At 37.7% G+C, this 18,953-nt stretch overlaps 1 protein-coding gene across 1 annotated transcript in view; it reads right to left on the bottom strand.

Moving 5' to 3' along the window:
* LOC149820808 (uncharacterized) overlaps positions 1 to 18,953 on the bottom strand; it is a 74,612-nt gene that overhangs the window by 15,441 nt on the left and 40,218 nt on the right. The window contains exons 13-18 of the mRNA XM_089982413.1: positions 9,091 to 9,144; positions 8,804 to 8,878; positions 8,527 to 8,602; positions 7,476 to 7,575; positions 4,273 to 4,342; positions 2,694 to 2,767 (exon numbers count right to left, since the gene is read on the bottom strand). Of these exons, the coding sequence (XP_089838539.1) occupies positions 2,694 to 2,767; positions 4,273 to 4,342; positions 7,476 to 7,575; positions 8,527 to 8,602; positions 8,804 to 8,878; positions 9,091 to 9,144 (449 nt within the window). The remainder of the gene's footprint in view (positions 1 to 2,693; positions 2,768 to 4,272; positions 4,343 to 7,475; positions 7,576 to 8,526; positions 8,603 to 8,803; positions 8,879 to 9,090; positions 9,145 to 18,953) is intronic.

Here is an 18,953-nt window from a genome sequence, read left to right as displayed (position 1 = left end):
ACCGGCCTCGATAGACGAGATACGGGTTTCTCAACAGAACACCCGCTAAGAAGTTCGCTCGCTCCCGACTAAACTCTTGTCGCAAGAGGGAGAGTGGTAAATGCTCCTTGCATCCTCCACGAGGATGCCCTTAAGGCATCCGCAAAGAGCAAGAACCTGCACGTCATCTGCAACAGCCAGGCAATACCAACACGTATGCAAAAGCAAGAGGCTAGGCGCAGAGCGCGACGGCAAGGTAAAGGGCAAGGATTTGCGAAACCGCATCCTTGAGTGAAGTGGATACTCGTATAAATATATACATATATATATATATATATATTCAATGGTCGCTTTTAGTTCAATTGAACTTAATTCAAATATCCAAGTCTTCCGTGCAATTTTCCCCTACCTTGGAGGGTTACGAGCTTGCTGACGTCTGCGGACGTACACGATTGACGGCTCGGGTCGCGGAGCGCGAGTGGGATCCGTCGTAGCTGCAAATATGCGATATTAACAAGCAAACTCTGACAAAAGCAAAAGCAAGGCAAAGACTCGACTTTTCCGATACATAGGGTTGGGGCCAACCGTCCCAATTGACTCGAAAAGAAGATGGGGCAGGATCAAAAGACTCTAGCTGCCAAAAGAGGGGTGTAGTCAAATGCGAACAGATGACTCACGCTACTAGGAATTCCTCGTTGGAGACCAACAATTGTAATGATCTGTCCCCATCATGATATAGCTTCCAAAGATTCCCCGGGCTTGTCGGCCAAGGGTATCGGCTTGCGCACAAAGGGCAGGGGGCCATCGGCCCCTGCTGGCAACAAAAAGGCAGGGGCCATCGGCCCCTGCTGGCATAACAAAAGGCAAGGGCCATCGGCCCCTGCTGGCATAATAAAAAGGCAGGGGCCGATGGCCCCTGCTGACAAACTAAAAAGGCAGGGGCCATGGGCCCCTGCTGGCACAAACAAAAGGCAGGGGCCGATGGCCCCTGCTGGCATAACAAAAGGCAAGGGCCATCGGCCCCTGCTGGCATAATAAAAAGGCAGGGGCCGATGGCCCCTGCTGGCATAATAAAAAGGCAGGGGCCGATGGCCCCTGCTGACAAACTAAAAAGGCAGGGGCCATGGGCCCCTGCTGGCACAAACAAAAGGCAGGGGCCGATGGCCCCTGCTGGCATAACAAAAGGCAAGGGCCATCGGCCCCTGCTGGCATAATAAAAAGGCAGGGGCCGATGGCCCCTGCTGGCATAATAAAAAGGCAGGGGCCGATGGCCCCTGCTGGTACAATAAAAAGGGGCAAGGAGGAGGGGCTCGGCCCCTCCCCTGCCGTAACAAAAAAAACAGGGAGGAGGGGCTCGGCCCCTCCCCTACCGAAACGGAGAGCAGGGAGGGGTGTCGTGCCCCTCCCCTGCTAAAAGGGGGCAAAGGGAGGGGGTTTGACCCCTCCCGTGGCCACACAGAGAAATGAGGGAGAGAGAGAGAAGAGACGGAGAGGGAAAAAAAGGGAGAAAGAAGAAGCGATGGCGTACCAGGGGGTTTTCGGAGGAACTCGCCGAAGAGGAGCTCGCCGGAAGGAAAAGGGGGGGGGTCGCCGATGTCGGTGGCGGCGGCTGTCGGGGGTCGCCGGCGTCGGTGACCGTGGACGAGCGAGAGAGGGAAACGGAGAGACAGAGAGCGAGTGGCGGTGAGGGGGGTTTCGTAACCCTCCTCCCGCCTGCCTCGCTGTCTTTTAATGACAGCGAGGGGCGGTGGCCCGGGTCGGGTCCGGGTCGGATCCGGATCCGGCCCAAACCAATTTTTTTTTTTTTTTTTTTGATATTACATGTAGTGCCTTAGCGCTCTTAGATTGTCCCTTAGTTGGACTTGTGTATGTGCATAGCCCTTAGAGGCCTTTGCTTTGTATTTTCGTATATTTCATTATAAAGAGAACTAATTTTTTAGATGCTGATTAGGTTTAGAAATTTTCAGATTGTGGTAGAAACTGGCTTTCAAAATTTCCTAACAGCTTAAAAAAGGAAAAAGAAAAAACCTAAGGCCTGCAGTTTATTTTTCCAATGGCTGAATAATGTGTTATTTTGTAACAATGAAAATTTTGAAACAATTTTTTCTCAAAGTAAAGGGATTTACATGGATCTGCCTACAAGTTGGAAGCATGCACTTTATGTAAAAGGAAGAAACACAAGCAACTTCACATGTTACTGCATCAACAAGCCTCAACCAGGCCTAGACAAGGGAGAACCCGTATGTCTCCTCTAAGGGATGCACGGTTGGCTAACCAAGTTGCACAAGCACTGGGCATGGCCTAGGCAATGGTCCTTGCAGGCCTGCCATTTGATGATGCCTAATGGAATTTATTTTAAATGGGAAATTCAATGAAGAAACACAAGTAAAAACACACAGCATTAAATTATTACATTACAGGTATGTGTAAAAGAACATTATATTTTACAGAATATGCCAGCAAAAAGGCTGGCTATGTGGAATTTCACATAGTACAAGTTCCTAGTCGATGTTGAACGTTTAAACTGTTGGAAACCAATAATAATGAAAAGGTGCCGTTGTACTGGGACAAACATTGAAAAAAATGATCTAAAAAAATCAATGAGCAGAAGGAACACCATATAATAGCCTCATAAATGGAAATTTGTAGAACAGGTACACCACATCTCACAATATGTAGGGAAGCATTCAGGAGATAAGATGCAATTCACTCACCCAATCAAACTTGTGTTTCCTGCTACTAAGGGCACTCCGATGCTTGAAACTCCACTTGGGTCACCTGTATTCATCTGAAAAAGGATGTGCAGTTATAAAGAGTCAACAAGACATATTTCTCAGCAAAAGTTCAATAATGAACAAGAAAACAAGCTTCTTAGTAATTAAAACACATAGAGAACCTAGCCACTTCAGCTGGATTCACAAACAATTAAATAGAGGATGTTTCAGATGAACTAATTATGAAACACATAACAGCTTTTTTACAATTTCAAAGCTCAAAGATCTCAGATTCTTACACAGGGACTCTGTTTCTTGATAACAGCTATCCTTTACACAGGTAAGGAGGAATAATGTCTCAACTGGCTTTGTACATCACCATCATTATAAGAAGGATCATCAGATTAATCTATATGCTAAAAGTTTCACATTATGTAAGTTGTAAACCTGCAATCCTCCAGTGGTATCTTTCTGGCCAGTATAAGCCCATGCCATATTTATAAAGCATTAATGCCCAAATATCCAACATCTTGAAAACAGAGATCTACTATTTATCATTTCTTTTCCTCTATGCTAGTTATTTGTGATAATGCTAAGTATCAATATACAATCTGCCATTTAGTGTGATGAAGAGAAAATAATAGTAACAATAAAGACTTTGACATTATAATGATACTGTGCAGTTTCGATAGTTCCAGCTTTATTTGAGAATGTTACATTTTCTTAAAATTTGCAGAACATATGATATTGGTCTACACATTCCGAGCAAGTCACAAGAATAGCTGATGTTGAAATATTTTCATGATATTAATGGTAAAACATTTAAAAAGGAAAATACTGTGATGTTTTCAAAATAATAAAAATATAAAAACAAATTGCATTTTTAATACCCGTTTATACAACTTGAATGAACACATGCAGCAGATGAATGCAGGAGAATGGATGATAAAAAAGGTCTTCTAGATTTGTAAATGATTTTCATTTTTCTGAAAGAAAATTAATCAAGGTGAATACTGCTATACTACTTCATGAGGACTAAATATGACACACCAAGTGCAAATATAATAGTAACATGAAAAATAGGCTGAATTAAAATAAAAAAATATTATTGAAGTTTTCTGATAGTATCAAATAGCACCATAAATATGAACAGTCTTCATGGATAATAGATAAATGACCATTAACGTAATGCACAAAAGCATCATTTAAGCTTTTGCTAATCCACTACATCTCACACCAAAATAAGAATGCTACTTTTTTTAACAATAATTGCATTTTCGCTTTCATTATTTATTTTTAATTTTTTTTTCTAGCTGGTAGTCAACAGGGTACTTGATGTTTTGATATAGTCTTTAAAAGTGTCCGGAGAAACCCAAATTGATAGTCAGGACAGGTTCCACATGAAAATAGCACCAATTTATGCCATTTCAAATTAGGTAACTCTATGAGCTGCCAAGCTCTACAGGAGACTTGGGACAGCATATCTAACATTGACAGCTTTTGGAAGTCCCTACAAACAGACTAAACTCATAAATGCAAAGAAGTAACAAAATTAATCAAGGATAAGGGATGAACATACCTTCTCATGATGCTGTCTAGCTATCTGCAGAAATTGATCAACAGCAACAAATGCTTTTGACCTCACATCACTGGGAAAAGGAGAAAAGGAAAAGAAATAGCGCATTTCAATTTTCATCCTCTTTCAAAGTGTATGTCCAGAAAAACATTCATTAGAATATGATGTCGCTTCTATATGCTTAAACAAAAGGCCCTACATATGCAAGTTTTGGTTTGTGAATATTAGATAATGACTAACACAGACAAATATTTAATGGGTTTCTCTGTACACCTGATTGAAAAATATAAAATAGAAAACGAAAAACTAGTATCTTAATATATTTTTATTTTTTATTTTAAAAGCATCTTATACCCACTTTTCTTTTCCAGGTATTCATGCTTAACATGAATAAATCCCCTAAAGTTAGGAAGTTCCCAACATGGAAATATGATCCAAGCCAATTCGTGCAAGCACTAACTGTGGTGGCAAATATAATGAGGTCACGTTCTTCTGTATAAAATATACATTCATTCTTAAATTTATATAAAACAGATGGTGTAAGATATAAATAAGTCAAATATGGAATATGGACTGATCCACAGATATATTTCGTAAGGGGACTGGAGCAGGCTACCATGAGACAAAAGAACTTTTTTCTAAAGAGATTCGGAACTATTATATTAATATGTCCAAGGTCCAATATTGAAATCATTTAAGAGGTTTCCCTGACTTTGTCCGTGTCAAAAAAGAATTGTTCTATCTATTCCACTTCCATTTATTTAACATATAGTAGGGAATGCATTCATTTCCCCTGCATCGACCCCGATCTATGATACTAACGGGAGTGAAACCAAAGTGAACCATAGCCGACATATTTTCAGTCCACTGGTCAGACTAGAGACAATTACATAAAAGCCATAACCAGGAATTCTACAATCTTGGATTGAATCTTGTCTCAGTTAGCAAAAGCATCATATTCCAGGTCAAATATGAAGGCAAAGCAGAGAACTATGGCAGTCTTATCCACAGAAAAAATCATGGGTTACACATTTATTATTCTCACTAAAGACAAGGATCAATTGATCCATCCTTAACATTGATATTTGACATAATATATTCTATTTCACTACATCCAACCCTGCTTTGCATAACAAAACATTTCAATATGTTATACAGAAGGTTGACCAAGAGTTCCAGAAACAATTCATTGCCACTGAACAAGTAGCAGAATTGTCAACCAAGTTCATTACTTCCACAATCAATACGTTTTTAAAAGGAAAGCGTTTAAAGGGGCGCCTTAGAACCATCGATGCGACAGGGAACTTTTGTAATTTAGTAGGCATGTGCCACTGTTGTAAAATGTGATAAAATGGAGGCAGTCCAGGGTATGTTCTAACAATATACTTCAACTCCCTTACCAATGAATGTAAAAAAATAGCTCATCTCTCTAATAAATTAGGTAGGAACACCTGTATACCTAATCTATGCAAAGTATGTTCTCTATTTAGCAATACAAGATGCCCCTGCATAACTCCTTGAAGTATTTCCCATATAATGGATTATTTTCCTCAAATTTACTTTTAGCAAGACTATGTTGGAAGTAAGATATTCTGATTAGATCACAAATTACAAATATTTGAGCTGCATTGCTATTTCTCGAGGCAGTCCAGTCGATGCAACACAAGCGATAGGTCCAGCACAATGATGGAACAACTTGATTGACCTGTTCACCAAGTAGAATCCCTCAAAATCTTTCATCTTTGCCTTCAATTACCCTTGAGGATGACTTGTAAACTTTATTTGACCTTCCCCCTTCGCTTATTAATGGATGCCATTACCAAGTGTACCTACAGCTTCTTGTACAAACTTTTTCTAACACATTTCTAATTCCACAGTGTAGATCTACTTGTCATTAACTAATTAGTAATATCATTGTTCTCATAAATAACTCTTCCATAACATTGAGCTCATTGGTTTACCCCCATCTGCCTGAATGCTTGGCTTCAACTTGGGATGTAGAAGTGGAAACAAGCAGAAAACTGTTATATGTTGTTATAACTAATAAAAACATGTAACAATATTTCTATAATTTGTAACTCGCCCATAAACTTAGTTGTCAAAAACGCTAGTCAGAGCTTACGTGGAAGAGCCCTAAAAATATTAGTTTGCGGCTAGGCGAGGTTAGTCGGGTTAGTCAAGAAAGAGCAAAACAAGAAAAGGAGAAATATTATAATCAATAGTTAAATTTAGTAACAAACATATGATTGTGGGAACAAATGAAGTGTGTAATTCAGCGTAACATATCAAAAAAATCGTAAAACTGCATAACATTGAATATTTATATTTATATTTATATTTATATTTATATTTATATGTGTATATATGTGAAAATCATATATATACATGTGAAGAACAGAAATAAAAGCAAGAAGAAGAAGAGTGGAAGGGTGAGAGGAGGAAAAAGGAGAACAAAATAGAAAAGAAAAATTAGGAGACAAAAAAGAAAAGGGAAAATGAAGGGAAAAAGGAAGAAAAGAAAAGGGAAAAAGGAAGAAATGAGAAGAAGAAGAAGAATGTGGAGGGGCGAGAGAAAAATGAAGAGAAAAGAAGGAAAAAAGAAAAAAAAAAGAAAAAGAAAAAAATAGAAAGAAGAAAAGCAAAGGAAGAACAAAGAAAGGGATTGGGGTGGGAGGAAGAAGAAAAACGAAAGGAAAGGGGGCAAAAAATGAAGAAAAAGGCCAAAAAAAAATCATGTCCACACCATGTAGGTGAAAAAATATGGCCCTACCGCTGTGACCTATAAGTCTAGGCAGTGGCCTGTGCCTAAACCGCCTAAGCACCAGTTTTGACAACTAAGGCCATAAATAGTATTTATAATGTTAGTGCAATAGAGTAGTCAAATCAACCAAATAAGACATGCTTGAAGAAATTAGACAGAACCCATGGACATCCATCTTGATTACTCAGCAAAATTTTGATGCCTTATTGATTGCCAGTATGTAGTTGCAAATGGGTAAATAAAGAGCCACTGATTCCTAAAGCAGAACATAATGTGTAGCTTTCATTGACATTTGGTTACATTATCAGAAAACAGCATGCGATGTTTTTCTTACAAAGCAAAATCAAGGTCATTTTATTTGAACATAGAACGGGATTTGTTACTTAAACAAAACGAATCCAATAGGATGTTTCAGATACATTGATAACAAGAAAACCATGTTTACCTGTCAGGATCAATTGTAAGTACAACAATATTTGGCAGAATGCGAGTTGCAATCTCTGTCATGTCATAATATGCACTAGTGGCACTTAAGGCCATAACACCTGCCACAACAAATATTATATTACATCCTTGAGTTTGACTCAACTAACATTGTAGCATCAACAAAATGTCAACACAAAGTTAGCTGTTTCACAGATACCAGAAAAAACAGAAGTGTATCAACATCTGTCAGGGTATGAATATGACATTATAGCCTACATTGTTAGTTGGCAGGAGAGCAAGACTTTGCATTGAGATCTTGCAACCTATCTGATCTTGTAAACATAATATTTTGTTGGATAAACCATCATGATAATAACTAATCAAAACTGCATCAGAACTGAAGACCGATTTGCAGTTCTACTAAAAGTGCTTTGAGGTAAGAGAGGTTTTCCCTTTCCCAGTTAAAAGATAAAAAAGATCCCATGTTTTCATGGATGCCAAAAGCAAAAAGAACATAGCCAAAATTCCAAGTCAAACTTGTGATAGTCATCTGTTAGCATACATTCAGAATTGACCTACAACTGTTTTATTTTCCAGAACCAGGACCAAGATGGTCATCTAATCAATGCCATGTAGATATATAGACATGATATAAATATTCTTATGAACCATCCTATAGGAGCAATGTAACAAAATTTATAAAGATCATTTTTCCTTCAACACAATATGCCAGCAGATGCCTAGCTTAGTCATGAGTATCTATTGTGTAAAGAAGATCCACGTTCCCAGCATATCCGTGTACAGCTATATATCTGAATCCCAAATGGATATCTACAATTACATGTGTGCCAGCAGTGTTTCAAACTGTCTCAACAACAAGTTCTACACTTTCTATTGCTGGAATTGAAAGTGGTGAAATTTTCTAATAGCTGCAGTACCACTCAAGTAAAAGTAAATAGATCCCTTTTTGTCAATTTTCAGAAAAATGAAACTAATAGAACAGTACAGATTTAATAAAACAAAAGCACATTTTGTGAAAGGAAGAGGATATCAAAAAGGGGTTCTTCTACCTGCAGCCCTGGCTGGAGAAAAACCATCACGCAGTGCACGAACAGTGAAAGCATTTATCAGAACTCTCTTCCGTGTCTGCATTGAACATAAAATTCAATCACCCAGTTGTACATCATATTAGGCTTCTTTAATAGCAAGTATTCAACAAGTTAACATAGACTAATATCCAAATACGAGCAGGTCATCAGAAATATTAACATACAAGCAACTATGAAATGACGATCCATAATCTAATGCTTGAAAATGCAATAATAACCAAAGAAGGTGTAAACTTACCCCATCATTAAGATAACTGGCTATATTCCCAAGTAGAATTGTTGTATTTGTCCTGATTGCTGGTTCTTCATCCACCTGCACAAATAAAAGTATTGTATATCCGCTAGCAACCCTTTAACTACTTGAATAGATAAGAATTTTTTCTTGGGGGAAAAGAGCTAATTGCATCAGGTTAGAAATCACAGCTTATAAGTTGATAAAATTCAAAATATTAAACAATTGAATTGCTGAAATGAAGAATAAAAGAACATACGATTATGAAGGAGATTATGAGTATTGAAATGCACCTGTAACTTTGAAAGGTATTTTAGCAATGATCCTGAAATAGATCGCTGAGAGAGCTGCAAATTCCAAGAAAAAAGAGACCAACGTATTAGAATAGCCTCCTAACAAAAACAATATTTACAGGAAAAGTGGTGTTAAAAAGCTTGATCAACCGTAGAAAGAATACCACTTATTAAATGAAAGATTTAAAACCCAGTAAAACTATGCAATTACATCATGCACCAGCTAAAATATTGTTATTGCAAACAAAACAATGCATCCCAAAACAATCTATCAAGTTCCACCAATTTTATACAAATATCTTATAGCCGGCATTACTTTTTCTATACTGCATGAAATTGAAATAAAATAACCCTATGTTCATGAGCTGTGCCATGGACCCTAGGGTTTGCAACTTTGCATGTTGCAGGGATATCTGCAAACAAAAAGCAACTTCTGTTTCCTGCTAGCTAATTTAGTGACTAACAGCAAGCACCATGTGTATTATAGCCTGTTATTTATGACAGTTTGGATAATACATCTCACAGCTCCACCAGCTTCTTCAACAGGCTGGCTTGAAGCTTATGCATGTAAAGAATTATCTCCTGCAGCATATGGCTATAAATGCAAGGGCCACAACTGGAAAGTAGATCACACCTGATTCAGTGATCAGGCCTAATCCTGACATAACATTGAGCACTTTTTACAACTTTACTAACAACATAAAAATGGACTCAGAATACAATGCCAGTGATCGTTTACCTATTCTGCTTATTAATCGGTATAAGATTCTGTGTGGGGTTCAGCCTTCACTGCAGAAAATAAGAAAAGAGAGAGAGAGGAGGGAGATTCACAATGGCTGGGGGCGGCGCACGTTAACCCAACCTCCCAGCCCTAAACTTTATAAATAGGTAAAAATACAATAGCTGAGATAACAGAAAAATTACAGGAATGCCATTAATGGAATGGCATTGAGCATGTGTTAAAACATAACGTGCGTATGGATCTGGATCCAGATCCATACGCATACCATATTTTAACAATCGGAACTATGTTGGTAAACATTTACAGTTAACAGCCACATATGTCTGATTACAGAAAGTAGGCCTTGGGACCATCTCCCAAGTATGTAAAAAAAAAGACCACCTTAATTTCTTTCCAATATATTGTTGATATGCATTTTCCATATCAAAGTTAGGGCTGCCAACCTGTTGGGTCAAGTCTGGACATGGATGCAATATTAGGGCAGCAGCTCAACATCATTTCAAATGGCTGTTTGTGTATGTCCTACACTGTCATCATGGATGTATATCAAAAGTGATTCTGTAGTCTATGAGCTGCATCTACACATTCTCCACTGCCTGCATGCACACAATCTTCTCATAGAGCCATTTAGTGAAAACCTCTCTTCAATCCTCATTCATATATATATATATATATATAGGAAAATGGAAACCTACAAAATGGGCACGGTGCTAAATGGAACATGTTATTGAATTTCCAGTGTTTTTTCAAAATTCTGACTGTACAGATGTAATCTATATGCTTGTTTTTATAGGAATCACTTGTTGGAGCATTTGATTCTGATACATGGATAGGATTTTATAAGGTTTCAAAAATCAACGGTCAACAATTTTCATAAATTTCCGAGGCTCCAAATACCATTTTTTCAATCCAAAATTTATGATCCAAATGTCGATATCTAGTAAATCAATCATGTTGAACACATCTATAGGATCAGAATTTTGAAAAAACAGAGGAATTCCAATATCATGTTTCATTTAGCATGTTGCCCATTTTGTAGGTTTTATATATATGATTTAAGTGCTAATTGGAAAGAGAATGAAGGTCCCACAAAATTTGAGGAAAGCTTTCCTCTTTGATTCAGGCCCATATACATACATAGTAATTGGAAGGCCCAAGGATCATCATTATCATTAAGCCTTTTCTTAATTACATGGGGTCGGCTTTGCGAGTCCTATTTCTCCATTTCTGTCTATCTAGAGCTATGACTTCAGTTGCTTTACAATCTTTCATGTCACCACTAACTGATTCATTCCAAGTCTTCAATGGTCTTCCTCTTTTCCGAGTTCCTTCTATTTGCACCATGTCAACCTTTCTCACTGGCGTAGTGAGAGGTCTTGGTGTAACATGTCCAAACCATCTTCAACATCATTCACTTATTGTGTCTTTTATTGGTCTGACTCTTAAACGCATTCTAATATTTTCATTTTTAATCTTATCCTTTCTTGTAACCCCAAACATTCATCTTAGCATATGATATGCATCTCTGCAACATGCACTTTGTCTTATTGTTGCTTTTTAGCCGCCCAACATGCATCGCCATATAATAGTATTAGTCTTATAGCAGTCTTATAGAAATGACCTTTCAGTCGTAAAGATATTTTTTTATAACAACACACCACTAGCTTGTCTCCACTTAACCCAATCAACATTGTTCTTATTAGTGACATCTTTAAATCTCCCATTTTGTTATAGTATAGACTAAGGTTGCCAATTGAGGACGCAGGAGGGGGAAGCAATTCGGGAAACGGAAGTGGGAAAAGGCACTTTTAAAATTTTAAGAAGTGGAAAGCATGGAATGACTTGGAAGCGAACCAGGAATCGAATAGGAAGTGACCTAGGGATCGAACCGAAAGTGAAAAGGTTTCGAAGTGGAATCAAAGAGAGAATCGAGTGGAAAGCGAAAGGAAAAGCGAATAGGAATCAAACAAGAAGCGAAAGTGTAATTATATTTTTTCCTAATTAATCAAAATATAAAAATTATGCTATCATGGACAAAATAAAGCATGAGTACATAAAATTCAAGCTTATCTATTAATCTCAAAACTGAATCATATATGCAAGTGCAACTATTTAACAAATGCATCATGCAAGTGCAGCATGTCATGCATTTTCATGTCAAAAGACCAAAAGCCAGAACTCATGTCATAAATTTTCAGTAAGTTGATCTAGGAGCCTTTGTATTTTCGTATGATCAAAGAGACTTTGCATTTTTTATGCCTTTTTTTTGCTAACTGCAAGATAATTAACCCCTCTGCTGCTTTGTTTTCTTGTTTTCTCTTTTGTTTACAACAAAAAATGAAACCAAGAGAGAAACAGAGAGCAAAACATGAAAAAAACAGATACATTTGCTAAACAAGTGAAAACAGGAAAAAATTGTCAATTTGGTTTGCATTTTGAAGCATATATAACAAATGCATTAATTTTCTGTTTTCTTTTTTTCCTTTTACAGGCAATTAAGTAATTATTAACCCTAGGCATATATTCTATTTGACTATGTGTTCCTTTGCAGCAGAGAATTAAAGTTATACCAATAAAAAAATGCAGAATCAGCAGAACATAACTAAAATAAAAAAAGAAAGTAAAGCAAGGGAAGACGAGAGAGAAGAGGGAAAAGAAAGAAGAAGAAGGCCAGCAGGGCAGGGGAGAAAAGAAGACGTGCAGGCCAGCAGGGCAGGGAAGAAGAAAAAGAAAATGTGCAGGGCAGCAGGGTAGGGAAGAAGAAAATGTGCATGCAGGAAGAAAAAAAAGTAGTGAGGGAAGAGGAAGAAGAAGATGTGCGAGAGGGATTTGTTTTATTTTAACCATTTCCCCTCTTTTTTGGGTCAAAAGTTAAAATTAATGGGGTCAAAAATGTCAAAACGCAAACTTAAAGGGAATTTTGATTCCCCACTATAGGAAACACGGTCCCAAAATAAGGAACCATGTTTCCCTTGCAACGGAAATTGCGCTTCCCTTATATAAGGAAGTGTGACATTGTTGAACAAGCATATCTTGTATTCTTATGTCATTGGTTGCTTTCACTAGCTTCTGTACTAAACTTGCACTCCATATATTCAGTTTTTGTTCTACTAATTCTTAAACCATTTTTCCCGTTATACTCTCCTCAAGTTCGTTGCAGCACTATATGGAGCTGATAATGAAGGCTTTGGTTGCCCATCTGTTGTTGGCTGATTTGGGCACGATGGGACCGTTGGTGGCCAGAAAATCAATGATTGTTTGTGTGAGCTGATTGGGCTAATGTGGCTGCTGTCATTGTTGGGACTTGGGAGTATCAAACTCATTCTCATGAAATATAACATGTCGTGAAAGAATCAATTTACCAGTAATGGGATTATAGCACCGGTATTCTTTATAAGTATCATCATATCCAACAAACTTGCACACTTGGCCCTTAGGTGAAAATCTATCTCTCAACAAATCGTGAATATGCACGAAACACTTACTCCAAAATGTCCTTAAGAGAGAGTAATCAGGTTGCTGCCCATGAATCATAAAAGAAAGGAGAGTATCTTCCAAGAGGAGTAAGTGGCATGCGGTTGATAAAAAAAGGTAGCTGTGTAGAGGCCTCAGTCCACAAACTCATCTAAATTTTAGATTCCTCCATAAGGATGAGTGTTGTTTCAGATGTGTTGGTGCTTTCCCTTAGCCACCCCATTCTGCTGAGAGGTTCGTGGACAAGACAACTCATGTTTGATCCCATGATCGTCAAAATAATTGGAAAAGACCACAGACACAAACTCACCACCACCATCACTACGAAAACACAATATTTTGCAAGAAAATTGATTTTCAACAAGGGTTTTGAACTTTTGAAAGACGGAAATAATTTGATCTTCAGATTTCAAAAAATAGATCTAAGTATAGCAAGAAAAATCATCCACGAAAATTACATAGAAACGAGATTTATACAAGGATATCATGGGTGCAGGACCCCAAATATCAGAATGTATCAACTCAAGAGAAAAGGAAGCTCTTTTATTAGAAATACCAAATGGGAGCTTATGGCTCTTAGAGACTCGACACTGAACACATGACATAGAACGAACAATGGACTTATTCTTTAAAGGAATAAGCCCTTTATTACATAAAATCTCAAGAAAACCAGAATTATAAAGACTCAATCGCTTGTGCCACAGTAAGACATCATTATTAAAGACAACTTCATCTGACACTAGAATCCGAGATCGACCAACATGAGCTTCATTGAGGACATACAACCCTCCACATCTCTTTGCTTCAATGACGTTCTGCTTCGTGTGAATGTCCTTCACAGAAACAGAAGAAAAAGAAAAGAAAATGCAAGAGTTAGATTGATCAAAAAGTTGAGACACAAAAACAAGATTTCGACTAATATTTGGAATAAGAAAGGTATTAAAAAGATGAAAAGGGCCATGAAGAGTGTGGATGGTGGCGGTTCCAGTGTGGGTAATGGAATCAGCTTTTCCATCACCAATGACTATTTTTCTATTACCATAATAAGGAATGAGATGCATGAGTTTACCTGCATCACCTGTGACATGATGTGCGGTTCCCAAATCTAAAAACCAAGCACTTGATTGAGAGTTTTGAGATGTCGAAGAGGCTGACTAAGTGGGTTGATCTGAACTAATAGGCCATGTTGGATTGGGTGGATTTATGGGATGTTGATTTTGTCCGAGTGTCCACGATGTACCATAGGGATTTCCAGTGCCACACATGCCAATCTGAGAAAAGGATGCACTCAATGAGTCCATGTCCTGATTATGTGTCTGAGGAAAAGAAGAACCTGAACCAGTAGTTGCATTGAACATAGCTGGCCGTGTGCCTCTTCCCCATTCATATTGTTGGCTTGTTGTGCAAACTGGCAAAATTGGGTAGGATAGATAACTGTAGGAGAACAGTATGTAGGAACATACCTCCAATAACAATTGGAGCATGAATGTCCCCGCTTTCCACACATGTGGCATGCGATATTCTGACGGTTTTCTCTTGTATTGGTAGCATTAGGATTAGGAAGAAGCCCTGTGTTTCTATTATCATATTGGTTTCGGCCTCATCCTCAATTTGAGGTGGCAGCCATCATCACCTCATGATTTGGATTAGAATCATCCTTCTTTGTTGAGATGCCAAAATTTGATTCGAATTCAAGTAGCATCAACAAAAGCTTGTCGAAATTACCTTTTTCTCAAGATACATATACATCACCTTGAACATATTGCATTCATCACCCAATTCACAACGAGTCTAGTTGCACACATCTTCATCTGTCATAAGGCTCCCTATGGCTGCTAACTGATCCATGTTATATTTCACTCGATCAAGAAAATCTGCCACACTACTATTTTCTCTCTTCAATAATCCAAATTCAGATTTGAGATGATATACTTAGGAGTGGAAATCTGCCCATACCATTTGTGCAATACATCCTAAAGATCCTTTGCTGTCACCCTCGTTGGAGTGTGCAAAAGAACTTGTCTAGAGAGAGTCGCCATGATGAACAATATAACCATCCCATCACTTTTAAACCAAGCAATATATGCTGGGTTTTTGACATAGATTGTTTGGCTGGAATCACTAGCTTTTGTTGTATCCTACTTTTCCTTCGATTTTTCTTTGTTGGATGGCACAAATTCCAAGGAGAAAACAATGGATCCATCGAGGTGTCCCATCAGGTATGAAGGGGATAATCAGCTTTTTCCAGTTTATGAAATTGGTTTCATCCAACTTATCAGTCACAAGTTGGTTGAGAAAGGAGGAAGTGAGTGACCGAGAAGAAGAAGACATTGAAACAAGAGAAGAGAAGGTAATGTGATAATGACCCAAAATAAACAGAACTGAATATGAATATGATAAAGGCCCAACCAAAACAAAATCTGAATCTGAATGTGAAATAACAAAGTTGATCCCAGTTTTTTTTTTTGGAATCGTTGGATTTAGAAAGTTGTATGTAGTCTGATGACTATATATTTTCAAATGTTAAAAGAGACTTTGTTGGGTCCAAAAATTGATTTGGGTTTAAGAAAGGAAAAAACATGAAATAAAAGGTGGGTATTCACTGTTAAAATACTGTGTACATATTCATTGATATACACATATTTATAAATATATGTAATATCACGGGTATTTTGGTCATTTCATATAATGTATTTTAGTACAGTCCATTAGGGACTAAAAAGTCTTTTTCTTTTTTTTTCTTTTTCTTTTTTATTGTTAAGTCAATATGGTTGTTGGGTGGTCAGTCCAACTAGTCATTGGACTGTCCCCAACGATCATAAACATGACCGTCGGAGGCAGTCCAACGACTATTGGATTGCCTCCCTTTATGTAATGTGAGGCTCTATAAATAGAGCCTCACCTCCTCTTGTATCTTCATGCTTTTCTAAAGCATTTGATGTGCCTTAATACAAACATCTTTTTTGTTATGCTCTTGAGAGCTTTATGCTTTTGTGATCTTGTGGATTTTATATTTTTGTATCACTTTTATGAGATTGTTGTAGGTTCATTAGAGACCATATTTTTATTTGTGCACTTGTGTAGCCCTTTGTTGGCATTGTATTTGTGCACTCATGTTTCATTACAAGTAGTGAAAGCAATCTTGGGATTGTCATACTTGTGGCGGTGCTCTTCAGTCTTGAGTCCTCATCCAAAGTATTCTTCATAATGGAAGAAAGAAATTCTGCATCCGTCATCTCCTACAAGCTCAATAAAAACATTTTTTTTGATATGGGCAACCTCTATAGAGAACCACATCAAAAGTAAAAGCTATTGGGTTTTGTTGGTAGAACCACTAATGAACATCAACCCAAATTGACAAGAAGAGAAGGAGATCAAGTCAAAGCTCTATCCGAAGAAGAAAAAGAAAAAGCCTTGCAAGAATATCAAAACAAGTTGAAGGATTGGGAAGCTAGCAATGCTCAAATTCTCTCATGATTCATGAATAGCATGGAGTTCAAAATCGCCACCAACATCATCAAGGTTAAAAGAGCATGTGATGCATGAATTTTTCTAAAGAATACTTTCATCCAAAAAGATATGGCTAAGCTATATTATCTTTAAGATAAGGTACGTAATATCAAACACGGATATAAAAGTGTAAGGGACTTTTATGGTATTTTATCTCTTATTTGGAATGAACTAGCCATATTCGAACCAAAATGAAAAAGTTCGGCTATCGAAATGTGAAGATCACAAATAGAAAGAGAAAATCTTTTATCTTTTCTTTATGGTCTTCGATCGAAATTTGAGCAAATTAGGTTCTCCTTGCTTCATAGGACTTCAACTCCTTCTATAAGTGAGGCTCTTGCTCAAATTTGCCAAGAGGAAACAAGACTTGGAATGAACAAATCTAATGATGAGGTTTTTGTCGTATCAAGACTCAAAAATTTTGCGGTAGGCCTGTGACAGCCAGCATAAAAACTTAGTCATACCCTATGAAAATGAACCAATATGAGAATTTCGTTGGGGCGTTCCCTACTGAGCGACGCGTTGTACTCTCTAGGCCCGGAGGCAGTGATAAATGGGCAAGGGTTGCTAGGTCGTCGCCCAGAAGCGACGCGTCACACCGGCGCCCGGGTGTGGTGTCAAATAGGCAAGGGTTCCCTCACTTTGTTGGATGGGTGGGGGTAAAGAAGTTAGTCCAAGACCATAAAATTACGTTAGCCACTTGGAACATAGGGTCTTTAACTGATAAGTTGGTAGAGTTAGTAGATGTTATGTGTAGGAGAAAGATTGATATTTTATGTCTACAAGAGACCAAATGGGTAGGTGAGAAAGCAAAAGTGATAGAACCTTGGGGATATAAGATTTGGTATACAGGAATAAATAGGAATAGGAATGGAGTAGGGATTGTTATGAGTCGTCAGTTTATAGATAATGTAGTTGAGGTCCGTAGGAAGGGTGATAGAATTTTACTTATTAAATTAGTATTAGGTACGGATATTATTAATATTATTAGTGTTTATGCACCTCAAGTAGGTTTAGATGATTTCATTAAGCATCAATTTTGGGAAGATTTAGATGGAGTAGTACAAGAGACATCTTATGGAGAAAAGCTTTTCATCGGCGGTGACCTTAATGGACATGTAGGCATTAGTAGGGATGGATTTGAGAATATCCATGGAGGCTATGGTATAGGAGAAAGAAATGAAAGTGGAGAAAGGATTTTAGATTTTTGTTTGTCCTATGATATGATCTTAGCAAACACTTGCTTTAGGAAGAGGGAGTCTCACCTAGTAACATTTAAAAGTGGGGTTAATACGAGTCAGATAGATTTTTTCCTACTTAGAAAGAGAGATAGGGGTTGTTGCATCGATTGTAAGGTTATACCAGGAGAAAGTGTAGCTACACAACATAGAGTCTTAATTTTAGATCTTAGAATTAGACAATGCCGCAAAAGGGATAGACATAGGATAGATCCTAGAATTAAGTGGTGGACACTGAAAGGAGCTAAACAAGGAATGTTTGTAGAGCAGGTAGTTAAGGAAGTTGATTGGTGTCGCGAGGAGGATTCAGAATCAATGTGGAATAAGATAGCGCGTGGCATGAGAAAAGTGGCTAAGGAGGTATTGGGTGAGTCTAAAGGCGGTGCATCACTAGGTACGGATACATCATGGTGGAACGAGGATGTCAAATTAGCTATTAAGGTTAAAAGAGAGTGTTATAGAAATCTAAGTAAGAGTCGTGATAATGAGAATTTGGAGAAGTATATGATAGCAAAGAAGGAAGCTAAAAAAGTAGTTCGAAACGCGAGGGCTAAGGTATATAAGGAGGTTTATGACAAGTTGGATACCAAAGAAGGCGAGAAGGATATTTATAGGCTTGCAAAGATGAGAGATAGGAAATCGAGGGATTTGGGTATGGTTAGATGTATCAAAGATGAAACGCAAAGGGTTTTAGTCAAAAATGAGGAGATTAAGGAGAGATGGAAAGATTATTTTGATAAGCTATTTAATGATAGTCATGCTCAAGATCTTGGAGACGTCTCCATTCCTTTTCATGAGATAAATCGTGACTTCATGCGCAAGATTCAAAAGAAAGAAATTGCAGAGGCTTTGAAGAAAATGAAATCAAGAAGGGCAGTTGGCCCAGATGATATACCTAT

The sequence above is a fragment of the Nuphar pumila genome, chromosome 12, assembly GCF_984573655.1.
Source record: "Nuphar pumila chromosome 12, dmNupPumi1.hap1.1, whole genome shotgun sequence".
Classification (NCBI taxonomy): Eukaryota; Viridiplantae; Streptophyta; class Magnoliopsida; order Nymphaeales; family Nymphaeaceae; genus Nuphar; species Nuphar pumila.
This window is presented reverse-complemented; position numbering and strand designations above follow the sequence as displayed.